This window comes from Phaseolus vulgaris, chromosome 5 (genome assembly GCF_000499845.2).
Source record: "Phaseolus vulgaris cultivar G19833 chromosome 5, P. vulgaris v2.0, whole genome shotgun sequence".
NCBI classification, from domain to species: domain Eukaryota; kingdom Viridiplantae; phylum Streptophyta; class Magnoliopsida; order Fabales; family Fabaceae; genus Phaseolus; species Phaseolus vulgaris.
The window spans coordinates 4,751,693-4,773,772 of record NC_023755.2 but is presented as its reverse complement, the minus strand read 5'-3'; the positions used below and the strand labels follow the sequence as shown (position 1 = coordinate 4,773,772).

Sequence of the window (22,080 nt, the reverse complement as noted above, 5' to 3'; positions counted from 1 at the left end):
TTTGTTTAGAAAAAAATGAAGAAGTAGAAGAAATGAAATCAAAAGAATTCTTTCCTTTTACCAAAAGCTTACCTTACTCTTTGGAGGATGATCCTTCACCTTTGAAGAATAGCTAGAGTTTTAATCTTGATAGGTCTTTTTGCTTGAATTCTTCTCTTGAATTATTGTTCCATGTTAGTTGTTAGGTGGAAAGGGTTTTATACTCAGAGTTTTACAATGACTTGAATATTTCTATTCAACCCATGCAGAAATGTAGTCATTGTACCGTCTTCTTTTTTTCCAATTAACTTGATAATAGTTAGTTCCATGCTTTGTAACATCCCTTCATATTTTTGTCACCTTATACAAATCTTTGTAGTTTGATGTGAAATTACCTTTTATAGTAAAAGGCACAAACATTTTTCTCAAGTAAGCCATACCAAATGATGATGTAAAATCCTACAAATTTAAGCTTAACGAGTAAATAAAAACTAGTATTTGTATGTTAAAAAAGTTCTGGTGTTAATTTTGAATATATATGGAGTTAATTTGTTTTTTATGGTTTATCTGTGATAGTTATTACTATGTCAAAAGCTTAGGACTTAATAGAAATGGAAATGGACTTAGAAAACTAATTACAATGAAAGTAAATTGTATTGTGTAAACCCTAAACCCTAAACCATACTACATAAAATTTAAGTTGTTTTGAGTTAGTTTATATTTTTCGAAAGTTTTAGGTAATTAACACTAATGTCAATGATAATTAGACATATAGATTTACTACTTTTAGTAAATTCAAACTTCCCATTTTTTTTGACTAATCTAGTTTAACCGATTTTGGCAAGGAAATAAAAAAGACAAATTAGTCACAAGTGGACATTTATTGTATCTGCAACCAAGATTACATCCTTGCCATCAAATTTGATCCAAATCAAATCCTTATACCTTCAAATAATTAGAAGACATTGACTATCTTAATACTTTCTCTCCAATAGCTAAGATGATCACCATGAGGTTACTTCTTTCTCTAGCTTCTATCTATTCATGAGAATTGAAACAATTAGACATAAACAATGTCTTTTTACATGGAAAGTTGAAAGAAGATGTATACATTGTTGCTCCTCCTGGATTGACTTCTATTTAACCAGGACAAGTTTGTAAATTAAAAAAGGCTTATATGGCCTTAAGCAAGCAAGCAGAGAGTGGTTTTCCAAACTGACATCCTTTTTGCTTTCTATGGGATATACTCAATCTATGAATGATCATTTCCTGTTCATTAATTCTTTTGAAGGATCGTTTATAACATTATTGGTGTATGTAGATGATATAATATTGGCAAGAAATGATAAAGAGGAGATTGAGTGAATCAAACAAGCCTTGAATCAAACATTCAAGATTAAGGATCTTGGGAATTTAAGATATTTTCTTGGTCTTAAAATAGCAAGAAGTAAGAAAGGGATAATGATGAATCAAAGGAAATATGCACTGGAATTATAAACATATGCAAGTATTTTAGCCTGCAAACCTGCACCTATTCCAATTGATAATCATGCAAAATTATCTTCTACTAGAAGTGTTCCTTTCATAGATGTCCAAGCCTGTAGAAGATTGATTGGAAGACTTATGTATTTCACTAATACCCAACCTGACATAACCTTTTCCGTGCAACAACTTTCTCAACTTCTTGCTAAGTTGGCAATTGCTCACTATAATGCAACAATTAGAATTCTCATATATATCAAAGGAGCTTCGAGTCTTGGTTTATTTTTTCCTTCCAACACTTTTGCTCATTTAAAAGTCTTTTGTGATAGTATTGGGGCACCTATAGAGATTCAAGACAATTAATGACTATTTTTAGTGTGTATCTTGGCAATTCCTTCATATCCTGGAAATCAAAGAAGCAAGGAACAATATCAAAGAGTTTATGTGAAGCTGAATACAGGACAATGACCGCTGTTACATGTGAAATTCAATGGCTAACTTATCTTCTTCAAGATTTTAAAGTTTCTTTTGAGTAACCATCTTTTTTGTACTATGACAATGACTCAACAAGATACATTGCAGCAAATCCAGTGTTTCATGAGCGTATGAAACACATAGAAATAGATTGTCACGTGTTAGGGAAAAATTGAAGAAGGGTCTCATACATTTGCTTCCCATTTCTACCATAGAGCAACTGACTGACATTTATATCAAAGTCTTAAGTCTTCAATCTTTCGAGGGTATTTGTTTCAAGCTACGTCTCATCAATATTTACTCTCTAGCTTGCGGGGGATAACAAATGATATGGATGCAAGGCTTCTACAAAGAAGCTAATATTAATTTTGTCTTTTATAATTCTTAGTGTTTCTCTTTTTACATATGTTTAGCCTTTATTTTGTCTTTTTTTATTCTAACCTTATTGACTCTTTATTTTACATTATGTCTCTTTAACTAGACTTAGAATGAGTGTATTGTTGGTATATATTTATATTATTTGCTTTGATTTAAGGAAGAAAAATAAAATAGAAGAAATATTCTTTCTCATGTCTTTTATCTTCCTTTTTCTCTTTGATTCATTTCTATTCTATTTTATAATAAAAAATATTGATGAAGAACACAAATAATAAATTAATTGATCATATTATATAAATAATAAAATATTTTATGTTTTTTAGACCTAGTTTAAGACAGGAGTACAAGTAAATCAATTATCATAAGTGATAATCACTTATCTTGAATATTTTTTATTATTATAATATATCATTAATTATATTAAAAAATTTAATCGATTATTTCTAAAATGTAATAATAAGGGTCAAAAACCTTATTCTGCTTAGAATAACCGATTATTTAATCAATTAGGTAAAGGAATAATAATTGATTACACTGTATATATAATGCGGATTAGCATGTCAAATATGATATGAATGTTAGACATTATTTTTCTCACACTTATATTTTCTTTATTAACTTAAAATAATAATCTCTTTATAGTGTTTACTCCTATCTTTATAGAAATCCTAGGTTGTATTCTATAAATTTTTCTTCAAACTCAAACAATATATTAAAACAGAATGTAACTTAATTAAAAGAAAATTACACTCCATAAGAAGTGTTATTTTTTCAAGTTATCGTAACTCATTTTATCTATGAATGAAGTTTTATAGGCTCGGTTAATTAAAAGTGCTTTTTTACATGTTTAGATTATTTTTTTATTTTTTTTCTAAAGACTTCTATAACTGAAAAAAAAACTCATAAATAAAGCATAGGAATTTTTTCGTATAATTTTTTAAAATTTTATTTTTAACTTTTAACTACAAGAAAATCATTAAATAGTAAATAAATTTAGAAACTAAAAATAAATAATCACTATATTAACTAAATTAGATACTTATTTTAGGAACTAAAAAAATATTGATATCTAAAGTAATTTTTATTATTAATAAAAATTTATAAAATAATTTTTAAATTAGTATATAAATTAACTACGAAGGTTTTAGTTATTAATATTTTAAATTCTAAATTAGTCTCTAATTTGAAGACTAATTTAGAATATAAGTAATTAGTAGATAAAACCTTAGTAGCTAATGGTTAGATATCAATTTAGAAATGACTTTATAAATTTTTATTAATAATAAAAATTACTTTAGATATTAATAATTATTTTATTTTTTTAGGATGGTATCTAATTTAGTCAATATATTAACTAATTATTTTGATATCTAAAATTAGTTTCTATTTCACAATTTTTTTTTATAGTGTTTAGATAAGTTAATTTTAAATTTTAAAATATTTTTATTTTATTTTTTCTGAAAATCCTTACGAATGAATTCTAAACAGAACCGATTTCAAAAGACACATACAAGCTTCGTAACATATTTTGAAGGTAGAAATTAAACTTCAATCCTAAGAGAGGTTCACAAAAAAAAGAAAGTATTTGCCAATATTTTTAATTATAAAGAGTAAATCAGTCACATCCCTGTTAATGATATAATCATAATGCTCGAGAGTTACTTGAACATCAACAGTGATAGATTAGAACATATATTCAAGGAAAAATAAACATAATAAAGGACACAACCTTAAAAAAGTGTATCAGACAAAAAATTGTCAATAATTATGAAACTTTGAACAACCAAGCAAATGCATCTAGTGAAAGCAAGACCCTCTGACATAAATTAATGTAAATTATGAATATTATATAATGTATGGTTGAAATATCCAATTGAGGGGCCTATTGCTCCAACCAATTAAAACACATTTCAGAGCCAGATAATGATCCTGTGATAGTAACTTGCACATGATTTTGTTCCTAAACAGAGAAACTGTCACTGTTAGCAACAAAGTTGCAAGGGTGTGACACCACTCACAAGGCTTACTTTCACCAAAATTAATGGTTTTTGTAATAAGCAGGTTAAGTGACCAAATTCTTGCATGAATGGAAATCATACAAGAAAATAACCCTTTGCTCCAATGAACTTTCACATGCCCCTTTTACTTGTTGAAACTGAATAACCCCTCCTTCACCATTTCCACCTAACCTAGAATTTGACAAACACAAAAATGACAAGTTTCTTGTTTCTTGCACTCATTTTCCTCCATTAGTCAAATCCAGCCTTACTTGCAGATTTTAGCTTCCCTTTGAAACTCTATAAATGGTGAAAAGGAAACAATGCAAATTCATACCAGTTTTTTCTGTTTTGAGCAAGCATGAAATCCTCAGGAGCATTATTCCCTGCCCTTGTGATTCTGATCCTTCTTGTATCAACTTCAGAGGGTGCAATTTCATGCAGTGATGTGATAAAGGACTTGAGGCCTTGTGTGAGCTACTTGGTGAGTGGCAGTGGACAGCCACCAGCTGCATGTTGCTCAGGAGCCAAGGCTCTTGCATCTGCTGCATCAACCACTGAGGATAAGAAAGCTGCTTGTAACTGCATCAAATCCACTTCCAAGAGTATCAACATAAACTCACAATTGGCTCAGGCTCTTCCAGGGAACTGTGGAATAACCCTTCCTGTGGCTATCTCTCCCAATGCAGATTGTTCCAAGTAACATTCATTCACTCTTTTAACACACTCTTTTCAACAACAAGAAATTATCCCACCTTTTTACCTGCATAAACTAAGCTCATGCATTATGTAATTTGTAGAAGCTTTCATTTAACTAATGTAAAAGTTAATTTTAATGTGTCAAAAATCACTAAAAAACATCATTATTTTTTTTACTGTTTTGGCTAACTCTTAAGTTAAGTTACTTATTGTGGACTTCATTACATGTTTTGTTTTTTAATTGATGTACAATTTTGGCAGGTTTGGTTGAAACTTGGAATTGGAGGGTGATGCAAACATGCTCAACATTTTTTCTGCTACATATGTATGGGAACTTAAAATATTTACTGTAATAAACAGGAATCTACCTACGTGGATTTCTTCACTGAGTGCATGTTTTTGTTTTTAATATGCTGTCTCAATGTTTTTTCTACCGTGATTGTAGAGCAACTGAGGCACCTTTTATTTAAAGTTCACAAATGTTGTGTTGCTATCTATTTGAAGGACAATGTTAAGTTTATTTGGATAACAATAATAATATTCAAAATTCAAAATAAATAAAAAGAAGAGGGTGCTATGAATAAAATAAGAGTTTGTGTTTTGGAAACCATTCAAATCAATCTAAATTCACGTTAACCTCAACATTATTCATTTTAAAATGTCATCAGTATGAGATCTCCAACTCCAACTCCAACTACATGGTTGTGAATGTTTCTTCTTATTCTTGATCATAATGGGATTTTGATTTGGATTTCAACAAGCACATAAAAATAAAATACTTACAAAAAAGTTTTCAAATACTGAAATTAATATTAGTAATATGTATTTTTTTTGTGTGATGTTTTATTTTGGTGGACTATATCAACACAAAAATAATCGAATTTTATATTAGGAGAAATTCTTAACTAATTATGAGGTACCTAAAAGTGTAATACACCTGTTATCCTCTTTCCAAACCAAAACATAAGTTATTCCTGGTCTAGATTTGATTTGATTAGTCACTATTTGTAGTTTGTTTTGTGGTTGACTCCAACTCAAATACGTGTTAGGCACTATCTCCATTAGGCAGGTTGAATATTTCCAACTTAGGGATTATAAATTTAAGATTTCATTTTATAATATTATCTATAGTCCCTATAAGAGTTATATTGGTGATAAATTATTATATCTAAAATAGTTTATATTATTAATAAATAGATTTTAAATGTGTATGTAATTTTTAGTTATCAACTTTTAAACTAAAAGTTAAAGTAATTAGTAACTAATTATATATAATTTATAAATTTTATTAATAATAAAAATTATTATAAATATCAATAATTTTTTTTTCTAAAATAGTATATAATTCTATTTAATATATTAAAAATTGATACAATTTTATCGTACAAATTACATATTTAATTGAAATTCATAAAAATGAACTTGATAAATTTTTTGGAGAGAATAAAAAGTACAAATAAAGTCATCTCCCAAACAAGCCCTTATCCTTGGTATGGCTTTTTTCCTTTGAGCATAATTGGCGTTCCTAACTTGGATATGTTTGAAAAATTTGTTGAATGGGACAACACCTAATCATTAATTATTTATGCATTGATGGACAGCTCTATTACTCACATCACATGTGGCATCAATACATGCTTTGACTTCTAAAACTAACACTTAGGTATAAAGAGTTTTTGCTATGAGCAATTTACCCTAACTCACTTTTGAAACACATTATTGGAGTCATTATGAGAAATGGACTCCTAAGTGTTACTCCTACCAACCTTTTATAGGCATTTAAATTACACATAGTCTTCCAATTTCAAATCTTCTTCCCAAACACCATTAATATATATATATATATATATATATATATATATATATATATATATATCACCATATCTCCCAAAGGAAAAACATAACATGGCTTTGAAATGACATGTAATCTCACTTCAATAATGAATGGACACCTTCTTTATAGTACTTGTAGACCTTTGCAAAAAAAAAAAAAAAAACTAGAGCATTTACTAAACATGTAGGTGTATGTGTAGGAGACATGCTTATAAATAGAACACTTGCTTCATGAGAAATAAAGGTGAGGGAAAAAAGTTTTTTTTTTTATTCCTTGCCCAAATTAATTGAGATTGATAGAAAATATAAGGGGGGAAATGTAAGAGTTAAATTCATCTCCTTCCACTTTTATTATCTTTTTTCTCCAACATTGAGGGAAATTAATGGGAATGAAAGTAATAATGAACTTAGATTTTTTTTTAAATTAAAGTATGGAGTTCAAGTTTTATAGGTTGAAAATTATAGTTGGAAAGAAAAATCCCAACCTAATTAATTAAGTTTTTAATCAAGATTAATTATTAATAAAAACTGTTATTAAAGTGTAAACTCAACTTTTATATATATATTTCCAATTCATGATTTTATATGCATTATATATGTTTTTTGTTAAGTAGTTTTTCAAAAAGAATTCATGGATTTTTCTTTAAAGTTTATAAGGTTAAATATATTTTTCGTTTTTATAATATAATACGAACTTGGTTTTCATCTCAGATTTAAATTTTAGACCATGTAATTTGAAAATAATTGTAATTGATTAGTCTGTATTTGAAATGATTGTTAGTTTTTTTTCAAAAGATTATTAGTTTTTTTTTAAAAAAAAAGTTGTTGTTATTTTGAATGCATATTGATGATCATTACTTCCAGATTGATAGTTTGATAAAGTGAAATCTCAAATTGAATAAATTTTATATATAAAAATATTTATTTCAATAATTTTTATATTACAAGCACTTAAATAGTTTAAAGTTTATATAAAAAACAAAAACCATTTTTATGTTATAATACAATAACAAATAACATATTTAATCCAAATTTATATTAGTTAATTTCACCTAATATCTATGCATTCATATTTTTCTTCTCTCTTCAATGTAACATTTTTTATCAATAAAATTACTATGGAAATCTTAGAATAATTAAAAACCTTCAATACATCATCTTAATTACTCATGAAAACATAAGATAGGAATTAATCTTAACAATTAACTATACCTAAATGATCGACATTAATTCACTTAATTATAGTTTTGACTATTTTTTTTAATTGCATGATGAAGGTTAACCTTTTAGTTATCTAACAGAAGGTCTTTGGTAGGAAATTTTGTGTCAGCATTATGAAGAGATTAATTTTGTAATTATGATTATTAGTTACACAAAGTTGTCCTGCTAACACTGCTCGAACTTTCACATCTCTCTTTCCAATTGCAATATCATTACATGGTTTTTTAAAGAAAGAAAAAGATGGAATCTTTTTATAAAGCTATTAAACCTAATTGAAGAAAAGTATCCATCTTTTCTGATTTTCTCCTTCATATAAAGCTGAAACATAATTAACGGGGGTTAATAAGAGCTTTAACAACCAGTCACAATAAAAAAGAAAACAAAAACTTCAACAAAAATAATAAAACAAAACACTAATGACGTATTTCAATTCAAGTTATTATGTTGTTAATTGTGTCATTTTATCATAACCAAACATGTGGGGTTTGAGTGCTAATTTTTAAAGCATTCAATAAAAAGCCATAATGATTGAACTTAAAAGCCATGCTTTTCAAAATTGGAGTAGAAGTAACATTGAGTTTATTTCATGAGAATTATACACATACAACATTATTCAAGGTATATTAGTTTTAATTAGTTCACAATAAGTTTTTTTTGTTCTTGATTGATTATAAAATTTGCATTGGAACTACAAAGACATCTATTTTTATAATTGAAATTTATATATTTTTCCATTAAGAGGAAAGAAAAAAGAACAAAACAAACAAGGAACTAAGTCTTCAAATGAAAATCCTCATGCTAATTTGCTAAAGAATTCATATCAAAAGCACTGGATAATGAAATCATCTTAAATATGTAGGAGTGAGTAAATATGGACAAAATGCATAAATTAAATAATAGTAAAATTTGATTAAACTGTACAAATGATTTGATAAAACTGATATGTATAATTGTTTAGATAAATTTAATTGGATTTTAATATATTTAAGTAAACTTAATCAAAGTTTAGCTAAAGTAGTTCTATTTATAAGCAATTTATTTTTTAAAAACTAAATTAAAAAAATATTTTTAATTTTTTCAAATAATTCAAATTTTCTAATGCAATTCAGTTTGATTTAATAATAATTTCTGGATAGCCCGTTAAATAAATATATTTGAACACAATTTTTCAATCAAGAGAGTGGTAACACTTGATTTCTTAAATAAGACTTAATTGAACTATAAAGGCAGTGTAAAATATTTTTTATCCAATCATTGATTAGCATAAAACTTAAAAAAAGTATTAATTTTTTATGATAATCATGTAGAACAATTTTAATTGATTGCCAATATAAAAGACTTTCCTCTAGTAGTATTATACTATAGATCACTTTCTTAGCATCATATAAAGTCATGAAGCTTTTCCCCTACTTATATATATACATGTATATGATGTTACTTTCTTAAAGGTGAAAGAAATATAAATATGAATAATTAAGGGTAAGTGATAAAGAGGAGGTGGGTGTGTAACCAACCACAAGGGTGGCTTTTATGAAAGAAAATGCTAGCTTGCCACACTAACATACCATTCAATCTCATATGGGTCCATCCATATCAGCATCACAATAAGGAGATAACGCGTTTGTTCACTTCTTTTCTCTTTTTCTAAGCTCTTCTATAGTTTAGGATAAGTGATGTGAAGTATATTCCAATTAAAAACAACATAAACTTCAATGCCATAAATTGTGCACAAAGATGTGAAGTGACCAAAATAGAGTAGCATTCACCTGTACAATCACATGTGCATGTATCTCATTTTGTTCTTTCCACCATTGCTTTCTTCAATAAAAAAAGCCACCCACTTAGGTGTTTGGTCACAAGCAAGAGCATAAACATAAATAAATGTCCTTATTGAGACAGCTTTTCACTAATCCAACATGTAGTAAAATAAAAAAAATACAGTCTCCTTGTAACATAATAGACTATTCTGTTCACATTCACACCTCAGCCTTCACAGCTCCAGAGAGAGGAGCAAACAAAACAACAAATATATATTTATAAACAGGGAAAACCAATGAAGAAACTTGTTTCTTGTAAATCTAAGAAACTCTTACTACCCTTTTCTCCAACAATTTTTTGGAGATTTTGAAGGACCAAGAGCTTCATTATACACCACAACTCTAAGTGGTACCACAAGTTACTAAAATAACTAAACTAGACAAAAAAGAACACCTACTCATCCTCTTTTTTTTTCAGTTTTCTTTGCTTAACCTGAATGATCAAGGACAATTTGGGTTTCTACCAGGACCACCATAATAGAAGTAGTTACCCCAATCTCCAGCACTGCCAGTTTGGACATTGTAGCAACTATCTTGTTCAGTGTAAGTGCCAAGGTCTTTTGGAGCTCTAAGCTTGTTGTTACCATCAACAATCTGAATGTTCTTGAAGTAACTAGCCTTGCCAAAACCTTCTTCAGGGAAATGGCCACTTCCCATTTGTGTTGAGGTGTGTTGGCCATCGGATTCCGAGTTCACAACCTCTCCTCCCCATTCAATCATTGAGGCACTGTCAGAAAGGTACGAGAATAGAGGAGCTGGCCAGTATCCCATAACATGATCACTTCCAAATTGCATCCACCAGTTACCCTCTTTGGGGTCCTACATACACATTGGTTTTCCATAATAGACAACATCAGATGACTTTGTTCCATCTTATTAAATTCATGGACCCCTAAAACAATGTAGCATTCAGATATAATGAAATGTGTGTCAGAGATTCTCTCGATTTATAATTAACTAGTGTGGTCTGCACAAAACAATCGTATCAATATACTAATGGTAGTGTTTGTTAAGTGCTGAGCATATTTTCATGCCAGAATGTCCAATATCAAGAGATAATTTATAAAAAGGATATAAAAATGTACCTTCCAGACCAGGATGCTGATATCATATTGGGAAGAGCTATACTTAGAAAGTGGAGAGATGCTTGCTCCTAGGGCTATATCACTGTTAATTTGAATAAAGCCTGAGCAAAGGAGATTATAACAACCAGTAGCTTGATATGCATCACTCTGTCATGGTAGTGGAACAATTGAATGAAGTGATGAAGAAATAGAAAAGTAATTAGAGGAGAGAACAAAATTTGGGTGCCTGAATTGATAACTCACTGTCCAATAAGTGAAGAGTCTAGTGTTGTTGTCTCCATACAAATCAGGGCTGACCTGATTACCAGAATAGAAAAAAAAAACAGAAATTGGAAATTAGAAGGAAGGTGATTAATCTCATCTTTATGAGAATGCTGAATTTGAAAATATTTGCAGACAGAAGATGACAATGGAGAAAAAATTTAATAATACCTGCCAACCTGCTTCAATGCTGTTGAGATCTTGACCAAAAGAGCCACCCAGAATCCACATTTGAGACAGGCTAAATTCATTGGGCTGTTGAATTTTTGGGTCCCAAACGTTTATGGTTGCCTTGGCTCCATAATACTTATCCCCCTCCACATAAACTATGGCATGCTAAATGCTCCAAAAAGATAAAAGGAATAAAGAAAAATACACAAAATCAGGAGAAATAAATAAACGAATAAATAAATAAATAATTAAACAGCATTTATATCTTGCTCCCATACTAACTTGTTTTTCCTTTTTGCATAAAAAGGGGACCTAATATGGTAGTTTACAGCTTTTTCTATCTTCTTTTGCATAAAAAAGAGTCCCAATATGGTAGTGAACAGTTTTTTTTCCTTTCATTGGTCACAGAAATGAAATAAATGAGAAATGAGGGTAATTTTGCTTAGTAATTGGCAGTAGATTAAGCTAGCTTCTTTCTTTGGGATGTATATTCACAGGTTCCAATAGTCCTACGAGGCTTGCACACATTCTCAACCTCCCAATTGAACTGGCTGTTAACATTATGAGTATCATGCATGGTGGTAGCAGCAGTAGTACCTGGTGGCCACTCTGACTGATGAGGTCTGGTAGAGGTTTAGCCGGCTTTGGCTGAGGGAAGCTCTTTTGCTTCTTCTTTCCAAATTGTTGAATAGAGCTTGCTCTTAGTATGTCATTCTTTGAGGTCCTTCTGACAGGAATTGTTCCTTGAGGGCACCTCCCAATTTGGTGCCACAGCTGAGTAATCGGCTTGGAATTTGAAGAGACTTTGCTTTCCTCAAAAGGGTGCCCTTCAGGATGGAAATTTGGTTTCATCTGCACCAACAACCCGTGATTGTTTGAAATTCAAGTTTGAACCAAGGGAGAGAGGAAAAAAAAAATGGAGCTAACCAGATAAAGAATTTTGAATTATAAAAAGAAAAGGCACTGGATAAGAAAAGTAAAATTCTTCACCTGAATCTTGTGATTTTTGAGGTCAGGGTGATCCAAAGCTGGCTGGTGAGAGACACGGACACAGTCAATAGTATCTCCATCAGGACTCTGCTTTCACAACAACAGAAATGCAAATTAGAAACTTGAAAAAAAAGAACTATGCTTATGGATGGGCACAAAAGCAAATGAACCAAACCAATTACACTACAATTCCTAGCAAAACCAAGGGGAAAAAAAAAAGTACCACTAAAAAGCAAACATAGATTCTGCTCAAAATTCAAGAACAAGTGAAAGAGACTAAAAGAAGTCCCCCAGGTGAGACAACAGGAGCATCCAGGATTAAAGTTCCTTTCACCCAAAAAGGTCCATTGTTGTGCAAACACCAATTAGAAAAACAGTTAAGCAATCAGTGAAAAGTGGAAGAGGCAAAAGAGAAATAAAAGTCATAGCAGAATTAAGAAAGAAAGGAAAACTAACTCTCTCTCTCTCTCTTTCTCTCTCTATACCTTGATGGACCTAACGGGAGGCCTATTCAAGTTCTTCAAGTGCTTCTGAACCTCAAGCTTCTGACTTGAATCAGCAAAAGCCAAAGTCACCACCACTACCAACATGTAAAGAATTAAAAACACAACCTTCCCCATTGCAACAACCTTCCTATCCAAAAGCATGCAACTCAATGAGAAATCTCAAAGTGGGTATCTTAGACTCACTATAGAACCCAAAGGGTAGCCAAAAACCATGAAGGATTTATACCTCACACACAAGACCAAGAGGAACCAATTAAATGGCCTTAAAACTATGATGGGTTGTTTTCTTCTTAATAAAAAGACCAATCTTTTTTCTCTTCTCTTTTTATATATTTTTTTTAAATGGGGTTCTTTGTTTCTCTCTCCCTACCCTTCACCCAACTTTGCTGCTTATCCTGCGCACCCCACCACCAACCACAAGCACCACCACCACCCTTTGCTACACCCACAAAATACAAACAAAAAAATGTGCTTGACACCTTTGACAGGGTTGAGTGAGAGAGGGGCCCTTAAAATTCCCCTCCTTGGGGTTTCCTTATTTGTAGCTTTGTTCCTCACAAGCCTACAAAATACACTGCCGACGCTTCCAAGTGAAAAGAGAAGGGCATTATGGGAACTCACGACCAAAGCAAAAGTCTTTTGTGGAAATGCATGGTTGTGTTCTATCAGAAATTGAAGTTCCACTACTCACAGTGCCAAGAGAGAGAAAGTGTGTTAGTTCCCGCTACAATGCATAACTATCTTCTCCTCTGAAGTTACCCTCTTACCCTTGGAGTCACGGGATTCTAAATTCAATTCCCATTTTCCTCTCTCACTGTTTTTGTTGTTTTGCTCTTCGCCTGTGCTAGAAGCTCTGGAAGCAGATAAAGGGTGGAACTGGGAATAATTTGGTTCTTGTTTGTTTCCATTGTAATAACAAGATTACTTCAAGAATTGCTTTTTTTTTTGTTTTGTTTTCTTGGATATGATTATCCAAACAAATGATTTGGTTCGGTGAAGTTAAATTTTATAAGTTTGATTTCAATTCAAGTTTTAAATAGGATTTTAACTCTTCTAATTTTAGTTTTTTATAATTTAAATAAGTATATTAGTCTTCTGTCTATCTAAATGTTGTTAAAATAATTATTTTAATAATAAAATTATAAAATTGAAGTAAATTATCTTGTAAATAACTTATAGTTATTAGTTTTTTACACAAAAGTTTTAACCATAATGGTATACAAAGATTAGAGAGTAAAAATCTAGACATAAATTCACTCGTGATCCACTTTATTTTTTTGTAACTTTTAAATGCCTATTTAATTTTCATTTTCACAAAATTAAACAATACTTGTCCATTGCTAATACATTATGTAATTTCTAAAAAAATACTAACTAAATTTTGACATATATTATCATAAAAATACACTGGTATTTTTTAAATATATTAATGTTAGACTACAATTGTTTAAATTTTAAAATGTAGTTAATTAACTAAATATTTTTATTAATTTTTTATAAGGACTTATATATTGAGGTTATTGTTGGGGAGCAATAGTATATTTAAAAAATTTAAACTTAAATGAAATTAATTAAATATTATTTAAACTTGGAATCACAAGATTATAAGATTTATTTTTAAAAAGGTTGTTTTCAAGACAGTACACGCATGGCTGGGTAAATTCAGTGAATTCACTGAATTGTTCATTGAACTATATCAAATGGTGTATATTAAAAAAATACAAAATAATATTATGTAAATTTATGCTTTAAAAATTTGCAATAAAAATGCATATTTTTCTTAATCTCAGCAATTCAGAACATGATATTTCAATTTCTAATTCATTTTTTTGGTGTGATTTGGTTTGCCCATTCAGATTGGTTGGATTAGCATACTGATCCATTTATGTGCTTTTAGGTAAAAGAGAGGAAAAAGAAAAATGTTTTATGAGAATTAATGAAAAATAAATAAAAGGTTGAAAAACAATTTTTATGTTTAAAAATGTTATTTTATTTTATTTTTAATGTAGAAAAGTCCATCATGTTATACGGATAAACAAAAAGGGTGTGTCCACCTTTAATTATATTTATCTCTTATCTTTGAAATAAAATTTTGTATATTTTTTATGAGAAACTTGTGTCCTGTTCCTCTCATCATAGAATAACGGATAAAGATGTATTTAAGTGTGTATTTATACTTAAAACTTCATTGTCTAAATGACATAAATATCCCTTTTCATAATATAAAGGAGAAATTTTCATAAATTTTAAAATAGATACTAAACAACATTTGCTTAAATATCAACTAATTATATAATAAAATAAACAGTTATATGTAATTGACATTTCATAAAATTATAATATTTATTATTTTTTAAATGTTGGAGATATAAATAAACTTGGTAGATATCATAAGTGGTATTAATTATTTTATAACAAACTAAAGATGTCAAATCATAAAAAAATTTATGCTTAGATAATTATATTTATGTTTTAATTTTATATATAACTTTTGATATTTTGATCACAAAATTCAATTTTTTATAGAAAATGTTAGAAATCCAACCGACTTTACTATTTATCATAAATTATAAAGGAAATTTCTCGGAAATAGATAATTTTTTAAGCACAAATGTAGACAATTTTTTATTTAACTAAGCACACTTATATTTATTTATAGCAATTAAAGTGTGTATAACAAATATTATATATTATATACTTTTAATAATCAATTAAATTATGAAATCTTCAATGAATATTGATTTTCTAATTTGACTATGAATTTTAAAAATATTTCTTATCACAATTTAAAAATGTTTTATAATATTTTTTGGTCAATATTTAAAATTAATTAATTATTTATTGTAACACCCAAATTATATTTTTTCATAAATAACAAAAACATAAAACTATATATTTATATTTCGGTCATTAATAAGGAAGAAAATAAAATATTACATTTATTAATTAATTCATCTTGATAATATTGGGATGAGAATGGACTAGGTTAAGAGGAAGAAAAAAGAACAATATCTTGAACCTAATATCTTTGTTGTGTGATTCACTCATGTTCGTAGGTATTCTAGATTTTTATTTGACTCTTTTTATACTATTTGTTCACATGCATTTTCAGATGTTTTTATCCAATTACTACCAATATTGACTCATCTAATTCCATTCTCTTATCCTTTGAGCCTTATTAACTTGTTTTGATTATTTTATAGTTCATTACAAGCTTTAAGTGGAAAATATGATATACACAAACTTTAGGAATCGAAAGAGCTTTGAAATTGCTTTTGGGGATGGATAAAAATAAGTGTGGGGTTGTGCCTTAAATCTTGATGCAACTTGAGTTTATTGGAAATAACTTGAAAATAGAAAGAAATAATTGAAATAGAAAGATAAATAAATAAATAATATTTTTATAGCTTGAATGAAAGTGGGATAGTAAAAAAGAATTAAGAAAATAAATGAGGAAATAATTGAGTCAATCGTGTGTTTATTTTAATTTCTTTCCCATCGATTCTCTTTTCTCTATTGTTTTATAGCTTAAAATTCCTTATTTATTTTATCCTTGGTCCCATTACAAATTTAATAAAATTCTTTTTGATATTTAGTATATGTGTTTAGGATTTAGTATATGTTTAGGGTTTAGGGTTATAGGGAGCCAAAAAATCACTTCTTAAGCTTTAGGATGAGCGGGGCCACAAAAAGTGTAAATCAGGTATGGGGAGTGTGGATAGCAGTGGTAGAGGAATTGTGGAAACACAGGAACATGAAGGTTTTTAGAAGTGGCATGATTGATCCCATCGAAATTTTTGCTATGTCACAGTTGAAGGCCTGGTCATGGGTAGTCTCCAAAGCGCGAGACATTTGCTTTTCTTTCTCTGTTTGGTCTCTTGAGCCAATGATTTGTATGAGGACTACTATTTTTCCTAGGATCTATTTTTCTTGAGAGTAGACGTCTGTCCTTTGAACGCAAGGTAAGTCTTATGTATACGGGTTGAGGTATTCCTGAAATATCCCATATTTATTCATTCGTTTTTTGTTGATAAAAAAAATACGTATTTAGGATTTAGTATATGTGTTTCAAATAAAGGAAATTATAGTATTGCTTACTTTAATGATGTGCTTTTTGATGAGAAATGTAATCCTAAACACTTAATAAAATTTGTGACTTATATGTGGTTTAATTTGATTATAATTCTTGTTTACTTTTATGTCTACATTCTTGATTGTTTCAATTCTTCGACATTTTGGATGTTTGATTTTTCTTTCTCACAACATCTCATTTTAAGATCTATGGGAAATTTTATTTTATTGTTTTCATCTATAATTTTTAGTTTGTATTTTTATTTTCTAAGTTTTGTTTTGCTTGGAAGTGCAAAAGCTTAACTATTGGAGAATTTGATAACACATACTTTCACATTTATAGTTTTGTTGTATTTTTTACCTTCTCTTCTCCATAATAATTAATTGGATTTATTTTTTACAAATGCTTTAATTATATGTTTTTAGTTAAATCAACATCTACATACTATTTTCGTCATAAATATTTTTTTTATATATTAACTTTTGTTTATTCTAGTTGCATTGAATTCCTCATTTCTAATGTTGGAGATCCCACATCGACTAGAGATGAGAATATTTCATTGTATATAACTGGGTGCAAACCTCACCCCATGAGCCGGTTTTATGGGGTTGAGTTAGGCTTAAAGTCCACTTTGTAATATGGCATTAGAGCCCTTTAAAATCCTATCCTAGCGAATGTTTGTTGGGCTTATCAGGCCACCTACTATCGGGTCGTTATTGGACCACCCATAATATGTTATCCCACGCACGAGTTGTCATGTTCGGCGTGAGGGATGTGTGTTGGAGATCCCACATCGACTAGAGATGAAAATATTAATTATTTTTTGAAGTTGAGATAAATATGCTAAAATTTTGTATACATTATTACATTTGTAATTGAATTTGTACATACACTCAAGGCCCAAATCCCATTAATTTGATCTTATAAATAAGCTTTTAAAGTTCTTATTAAGAAAACTTACATTTCTTTTCAAAATTTCAAAATCTTTTTTTGGCTTTCAATAATGTCTTTTATCTCTTCTCTTCTCTCTTTTTTGTCTTTCTAAATTCTTCTCTTTCTTTTACACTATAGATAAAATTTCTAGGGAAGGTTATTTCTCTTAGTCAGTCTACAAATTTAAGATCATATAAAATCCATAATTGAGTTTTATAGTGATTGTTTCACGCTTTGAGTTTGTTCTTTTTTTCCCTAATCTCATAAAAGCATGTTGTGGTTATAATTTTTTTTCTTCTGTGGATTACAATTTTGATTGTGATATCAGTTTAGTAATTAGTTGCGAATCATATTGAATGATTTTTTTCCAGTTGTTTCGTAATCATAATCTTTTATAATTAGGATATTTATTTGAATTACTTAATTTAATTGATTTTGTGAAAATTCGAATTGAAGTTTATATACAATTATATTCCAATTTACATGCATCTAAATTTTTAGATTGATGTTTTATATGTTGTTATTTAAAAATTTATTTTTTTGCATTTAATTCAAATAATTCTTCTAGAAAAAGCACCGTTTGTTTGAAAAAAAAAGAATTGACCCTAAACCCTAAACCCTAAATAAATACGTGTTAGAATCTATATTGCAAATTTTATAGAAAACTTAGTTGTTTTGACAGTAATTCAACACTGATATCAACACGTTGTACTTGAGGTGATTGAAACAAACTCTTTTATCTTTTTAGAAGATTGTATTATTAACAATATCCAAAAGGGCTTTCACACATTTATTGTTGGTACTTAGTGTCATTAAATTTTTAAGATACTCATTGTGAGTTAGCTATAGAAATTTAGATGTTTTGACATCTAAAAAATGTGTCTACTGCTGCATAACACTCTTTACTTTGTGTCTATTCCACTTTTCTTAAGTCTTTAGATGATTAATGCTAACTTTTAGGAGATGTCTGTTGATAGGTGTTGTATCAAAATCATTTGATCACGGTTCTTCTGAGAGAGTCATCTATTCTTCATAACTTAGCGTGTGGTGCTTCATCAAGATAGAGAAGTGCTTGAGCATCTTCTCTTGATCTTCTGGTTTCTTTATGTTGCCAACTTCTAACGCTTCAAAATAGAAATTTGTTTCAACAAACTTTCTCAATTTCCATCTTTTTAACTTGAAAAACACATTGCATGCATGGTGATAGGCTTATGTTGTCATGAAGTATATCGTCTGATACTATCTTACTTCTGTGTCTTACATTTTAGTATCGTTTGATACTTGAAAAAGGCTTCGTCAAAGCTTAGAGTGCTTGTTTTCTTCTTTGTAGCGGTTTTCTAACCAACCTCACCCACTCTTGCCTTTTTGTGCCTTAATTGTAACTTATTTCTTGAAACAAAGACTTTCTCTTGGTCATGGTTAAGCTTGTTGCACACTAGATAAGACACGCCACAATTTTCATATTTGTTATCATAAAAACTTAGGTGTTAGAACAATAAGAATAAAGGTATTTAAGATTTTATTCTTAGCTCGTCTTTTTTGTTAACAACAAAAGCTAATGATAAGGCTAAAGTTGAAGTAGACACAAAAGCTCTAACAAGATTGTAAGCTCAATTTGAGTTTAAAACATCACATGAGGCTTAACCTATCTCATCAGTACCATCAATGCAACTAAATTATGCCATTGTGGAATAGGTACAACAAATTCTATAAGCATGTGATACATGCTAAGCAGAGAAGATGGTTTCTTTAGCAAACTTTTTAACTAATCAGATGTGTGCCAAACTTACCTCTTCACGTTTTGTCTAGCTCACCAAAAACCCTAACGAAACACCATCATTATTTAACCTTGACCAACCATTAACCTCTCAAATCCAAACTGAAAACCAAACAGAACAACCTTCCCCATCACCTTTGTCGCTTGAGTAATCATCAAGCACCACCTTTTTTGCCTCTGGCAAAGGGGGAGAAATATGAAACTATACGATGAACAAATTTTATGAAACTATAATGCGTACATACACACATTAGACTCATAAGGAATCTTTCTCTCATTAGGTTAAGCAACGACAATGTTAAAAAGTAAACAATGAAAGTTGGACCTCAGTGCTTGTCAAAAGTCTCAGACTTTTTATCTCACTAAGATGCCTCAATGTATTCTCATTAAATAAGGTCGTCATAGCAACAAAATGACAAAAAAAATAGAATTACTAATAAAAGCAACTAGAAAGAAAATCACTATTATTATAATAATACATGGAGATCAAATAAAAAAATTAAAAAGAGAAAAGAGAAACAAAGAAAAAGATGAAAGGGAAAAGAAATTTGGCCTCTCATAAGTCTTAATCCTTGTCTGAAGTTTTAGTCTTTTCTTCTTTCTCAGATCCCTTAGACACATCTTTTTCAATATAATCTCTTTCTTATGATGAGGTCTTTATAGCAACAGCTCCTCATGTTCCCTTGTCAATAAACTTTGAGGCCAAGCAACCAGTTGTTCAAGCTACCAATGTTGCATAAATCTAGAGATAGATGCAATCTGTTTATATAATTTTTTAAAATTTATGTTTTTCTTCAAATGTATGTTGTTTTTTAAAAAAAAAATCTCCTTTTTATATTTCTTTTCTTCCCTTTTCATGTCTTTATTTTCAAAATCTCAATCTCTTGTTCTTTCGCTTCATTTTCATTTATCTCATGCTCTCTCTTTTTTCACTTTTGCCTTCCTCATTTCCTACTCACTTCTAGTATTGATAACATTACAATTCCCCTTACCTTGTATTTGGATAACGCATTTTAAGAGGGTAATTCATTCTTTTAGAAAATTTGAAATGCTTTATGGAAAAAATATGTTGTTTGGGTAAGAAATTTTGAAAGAATTTGAAATTCTAAAATTTCATTAGATTAATTGGATTACTTAAAATTTTAAAAAAAAAATCCACCTAAAAAGTAAGAATTTGAAATTCTTCATATTCTCAAATTCCTATTTTGTTCTTCGTAGTTTGGGTCGGCTTGGACCCAAGTAGACTCAGCTCAGCCTCAGGTGAAATCGACCCAATTTAGTTTGACATGACCTTAACTTGATGTTTAAGCCCAACACGAGCCCAACTTTACTTGACGAAACCTAACCTGATTTTGTCTTGGTCCCACTTGGGCCTAACTTGGCTTGGACCTAACCCGGGCTAGACCAGACGAAACTTGACTTGACATGGGCCTAACCCAACTTTGTTGAACGCGATCCCACCTCAACTTCGCTTGACATGGACCTGAGTCAACTCAGCTAGACTTGGACCCAAGCTAACTCAGTTCGATCGGCCTTCATCTGACTTGACTCGATCTAAACCTAAGCCCTGACAGACTCAACTCGACTTGGGCTTGGCTTGACTTGGTCTTGATCGGGTTAGGCCTGACCAAGTTTTGATCAGACTTGGAACCATTTGGGCCTAGTCCAACTACACTTAATATGTGTCAGTCCTGACTAAGATGAACGTAAAGCCGCCCTAACTCAAGTGAATGTGGGCTTGCCTTAACTCAACTAAACCAGGGCCCTGACCGACTCAGCTCAACTGATAAATATCATTATTTTGTGAAATTTCATGCAAAAAGTTAGACATTTGTTGATTTCAATTGTTGATTAAGCTATGACTCAACCCTAATTTGAAAAATTATAATATAATAATATATTTTGGAATTATGAGATTAATAGAACTATTTATTCTCAATTTTGTGTTATTTTCATGAATTTAAGGAGAGATGAAGCAAAGGGATATATTATCAATAAAGATGTCACTTAGTTCAAGCCCAATTAGCTTAAATAAAGGCGTAAGGCAGAGAGAAATAAGGGAGGGAGGAAACCCTAGGAAGCAGTCGTGAAGGAAAAACATTCTGGATTTGTTTCTTTTGCTTTGGTGCATGTAATGGCTACCATAAGTGGCTAATTTCTTTCTTTTGGAATTGAATGTAATCTTTTCAAACTCTGATGAATCTTGATAATATTGATATATGATATTTTGTTCTTATTTGATATTGGTATTGTCATTTTATGCTTAAAGCTTGAATTTTTATTCATGAACTTGATTATTGGATCGCGTACTTAAAGCTTGAATTCATGAACTTGATTCTTGTATTTTATGCTTAAAGCTTGAGTTTTTATTCATGAACTTGATTCTTGGATTTAACTGAAATGTA

General features: G+C 29.7%; 2 protein-coding genes across 4 annotated transcripts; one reads left to right on the top strand and one right to left on the bottom strand.

Moving 5' to 3' along the window:
- Nucleotides 1-4,412: 4,412 nt before the first annotated feature.
- On the top strand, nt 4,413-5,573 carry LOC137834951 (non-specific lipid-transfer protein 8-like). Its single transcript, XM_068643213.1, has 2 exons — nt 4,413-5,009; nt 5,271-5,573. Exons 1-2 carry the CDS (start codon nt 4,672-4,674, stop codon nt 5,278-5,280), a joined length of 348 nt encoding a protein of 115 aa, XP_068499314.1. The 5' UTR covers nt 4,413-4,671; the 3' UTR covers nt 5,281-5,573.
- Nucleotides 5,574-9,937: 4,364 nt separating this feature from the next.
- Nucleotides 9,938-13,591, bottom strand: LOC137834950 (protein neprosin-like). Of its 3 annotated transcripts, none has more exons than XM_068643210.1 (7): nt 12,873-13,591; nt 12,388-12,474; nt 11,995-12,249; nt 11,398-11,562; nt 11,209-11,262; nt 10,966-11,112; nt 9,938-10,699 (listed from the first exon to the last, which is right to left on the bottom strand). In XM_068643210.1, exons 1-7 carry the CDS (start codon nt 13,032-13,034, stop codon nt 10,322-10,324), a joined length of 1,248 nt encoding a protein of 415 aa, XP_068499311.1. In that variant the 5' UTR covers nt 13,035-13,591; the 3' UTR covers nt 9,938-10,321. The 3 variants fall into 3 exon arrangements, with proteins under 3 accessions (XP_068499311.1, XP_068499312.1, XP_068499313.1); XM_068643211.1 differs by having other exon boundaries at nt 12,844-13,404; XM_068643212.1 differs by having other exon boundaries at nt 12,611-13,158.
- Between the last annotated feature and the right edge of the window lie 8,489 nt (nt 13,592-22,080).

Bases quoted from the DNA above. Each gene is read 5' to 3' on its own strand.
- LOC137834951 (XM_068643213.1), top strand. From the start codon at position 4,672: ATGAAATCCTCAGGAGCATTATTCCCTGCCCTTGTGATTCTGATCCTT.
- LOC137834950 (XM_068643210.1), bottom strand. From the start codon at position 13,034: ATGCTTTTGGATAGGAAGGTTGTTGCAATGGGGAAGGTTGTGTTTTTA. The intron at 11,113-11,208 runs GTGAGTTATCAA...CTACCATGACAG, and splicing joins GACTCTTCACTTATTGGACA to AGTGATGCATATCAAGCTAC. The intron at 10,700-10,965 runs GTACATTTTTAT...ATGTGTATGTAG, and splicing joins TCAGCATCCTGGTCTGGAAG to GACCCCAAAGAGGGTAACTG.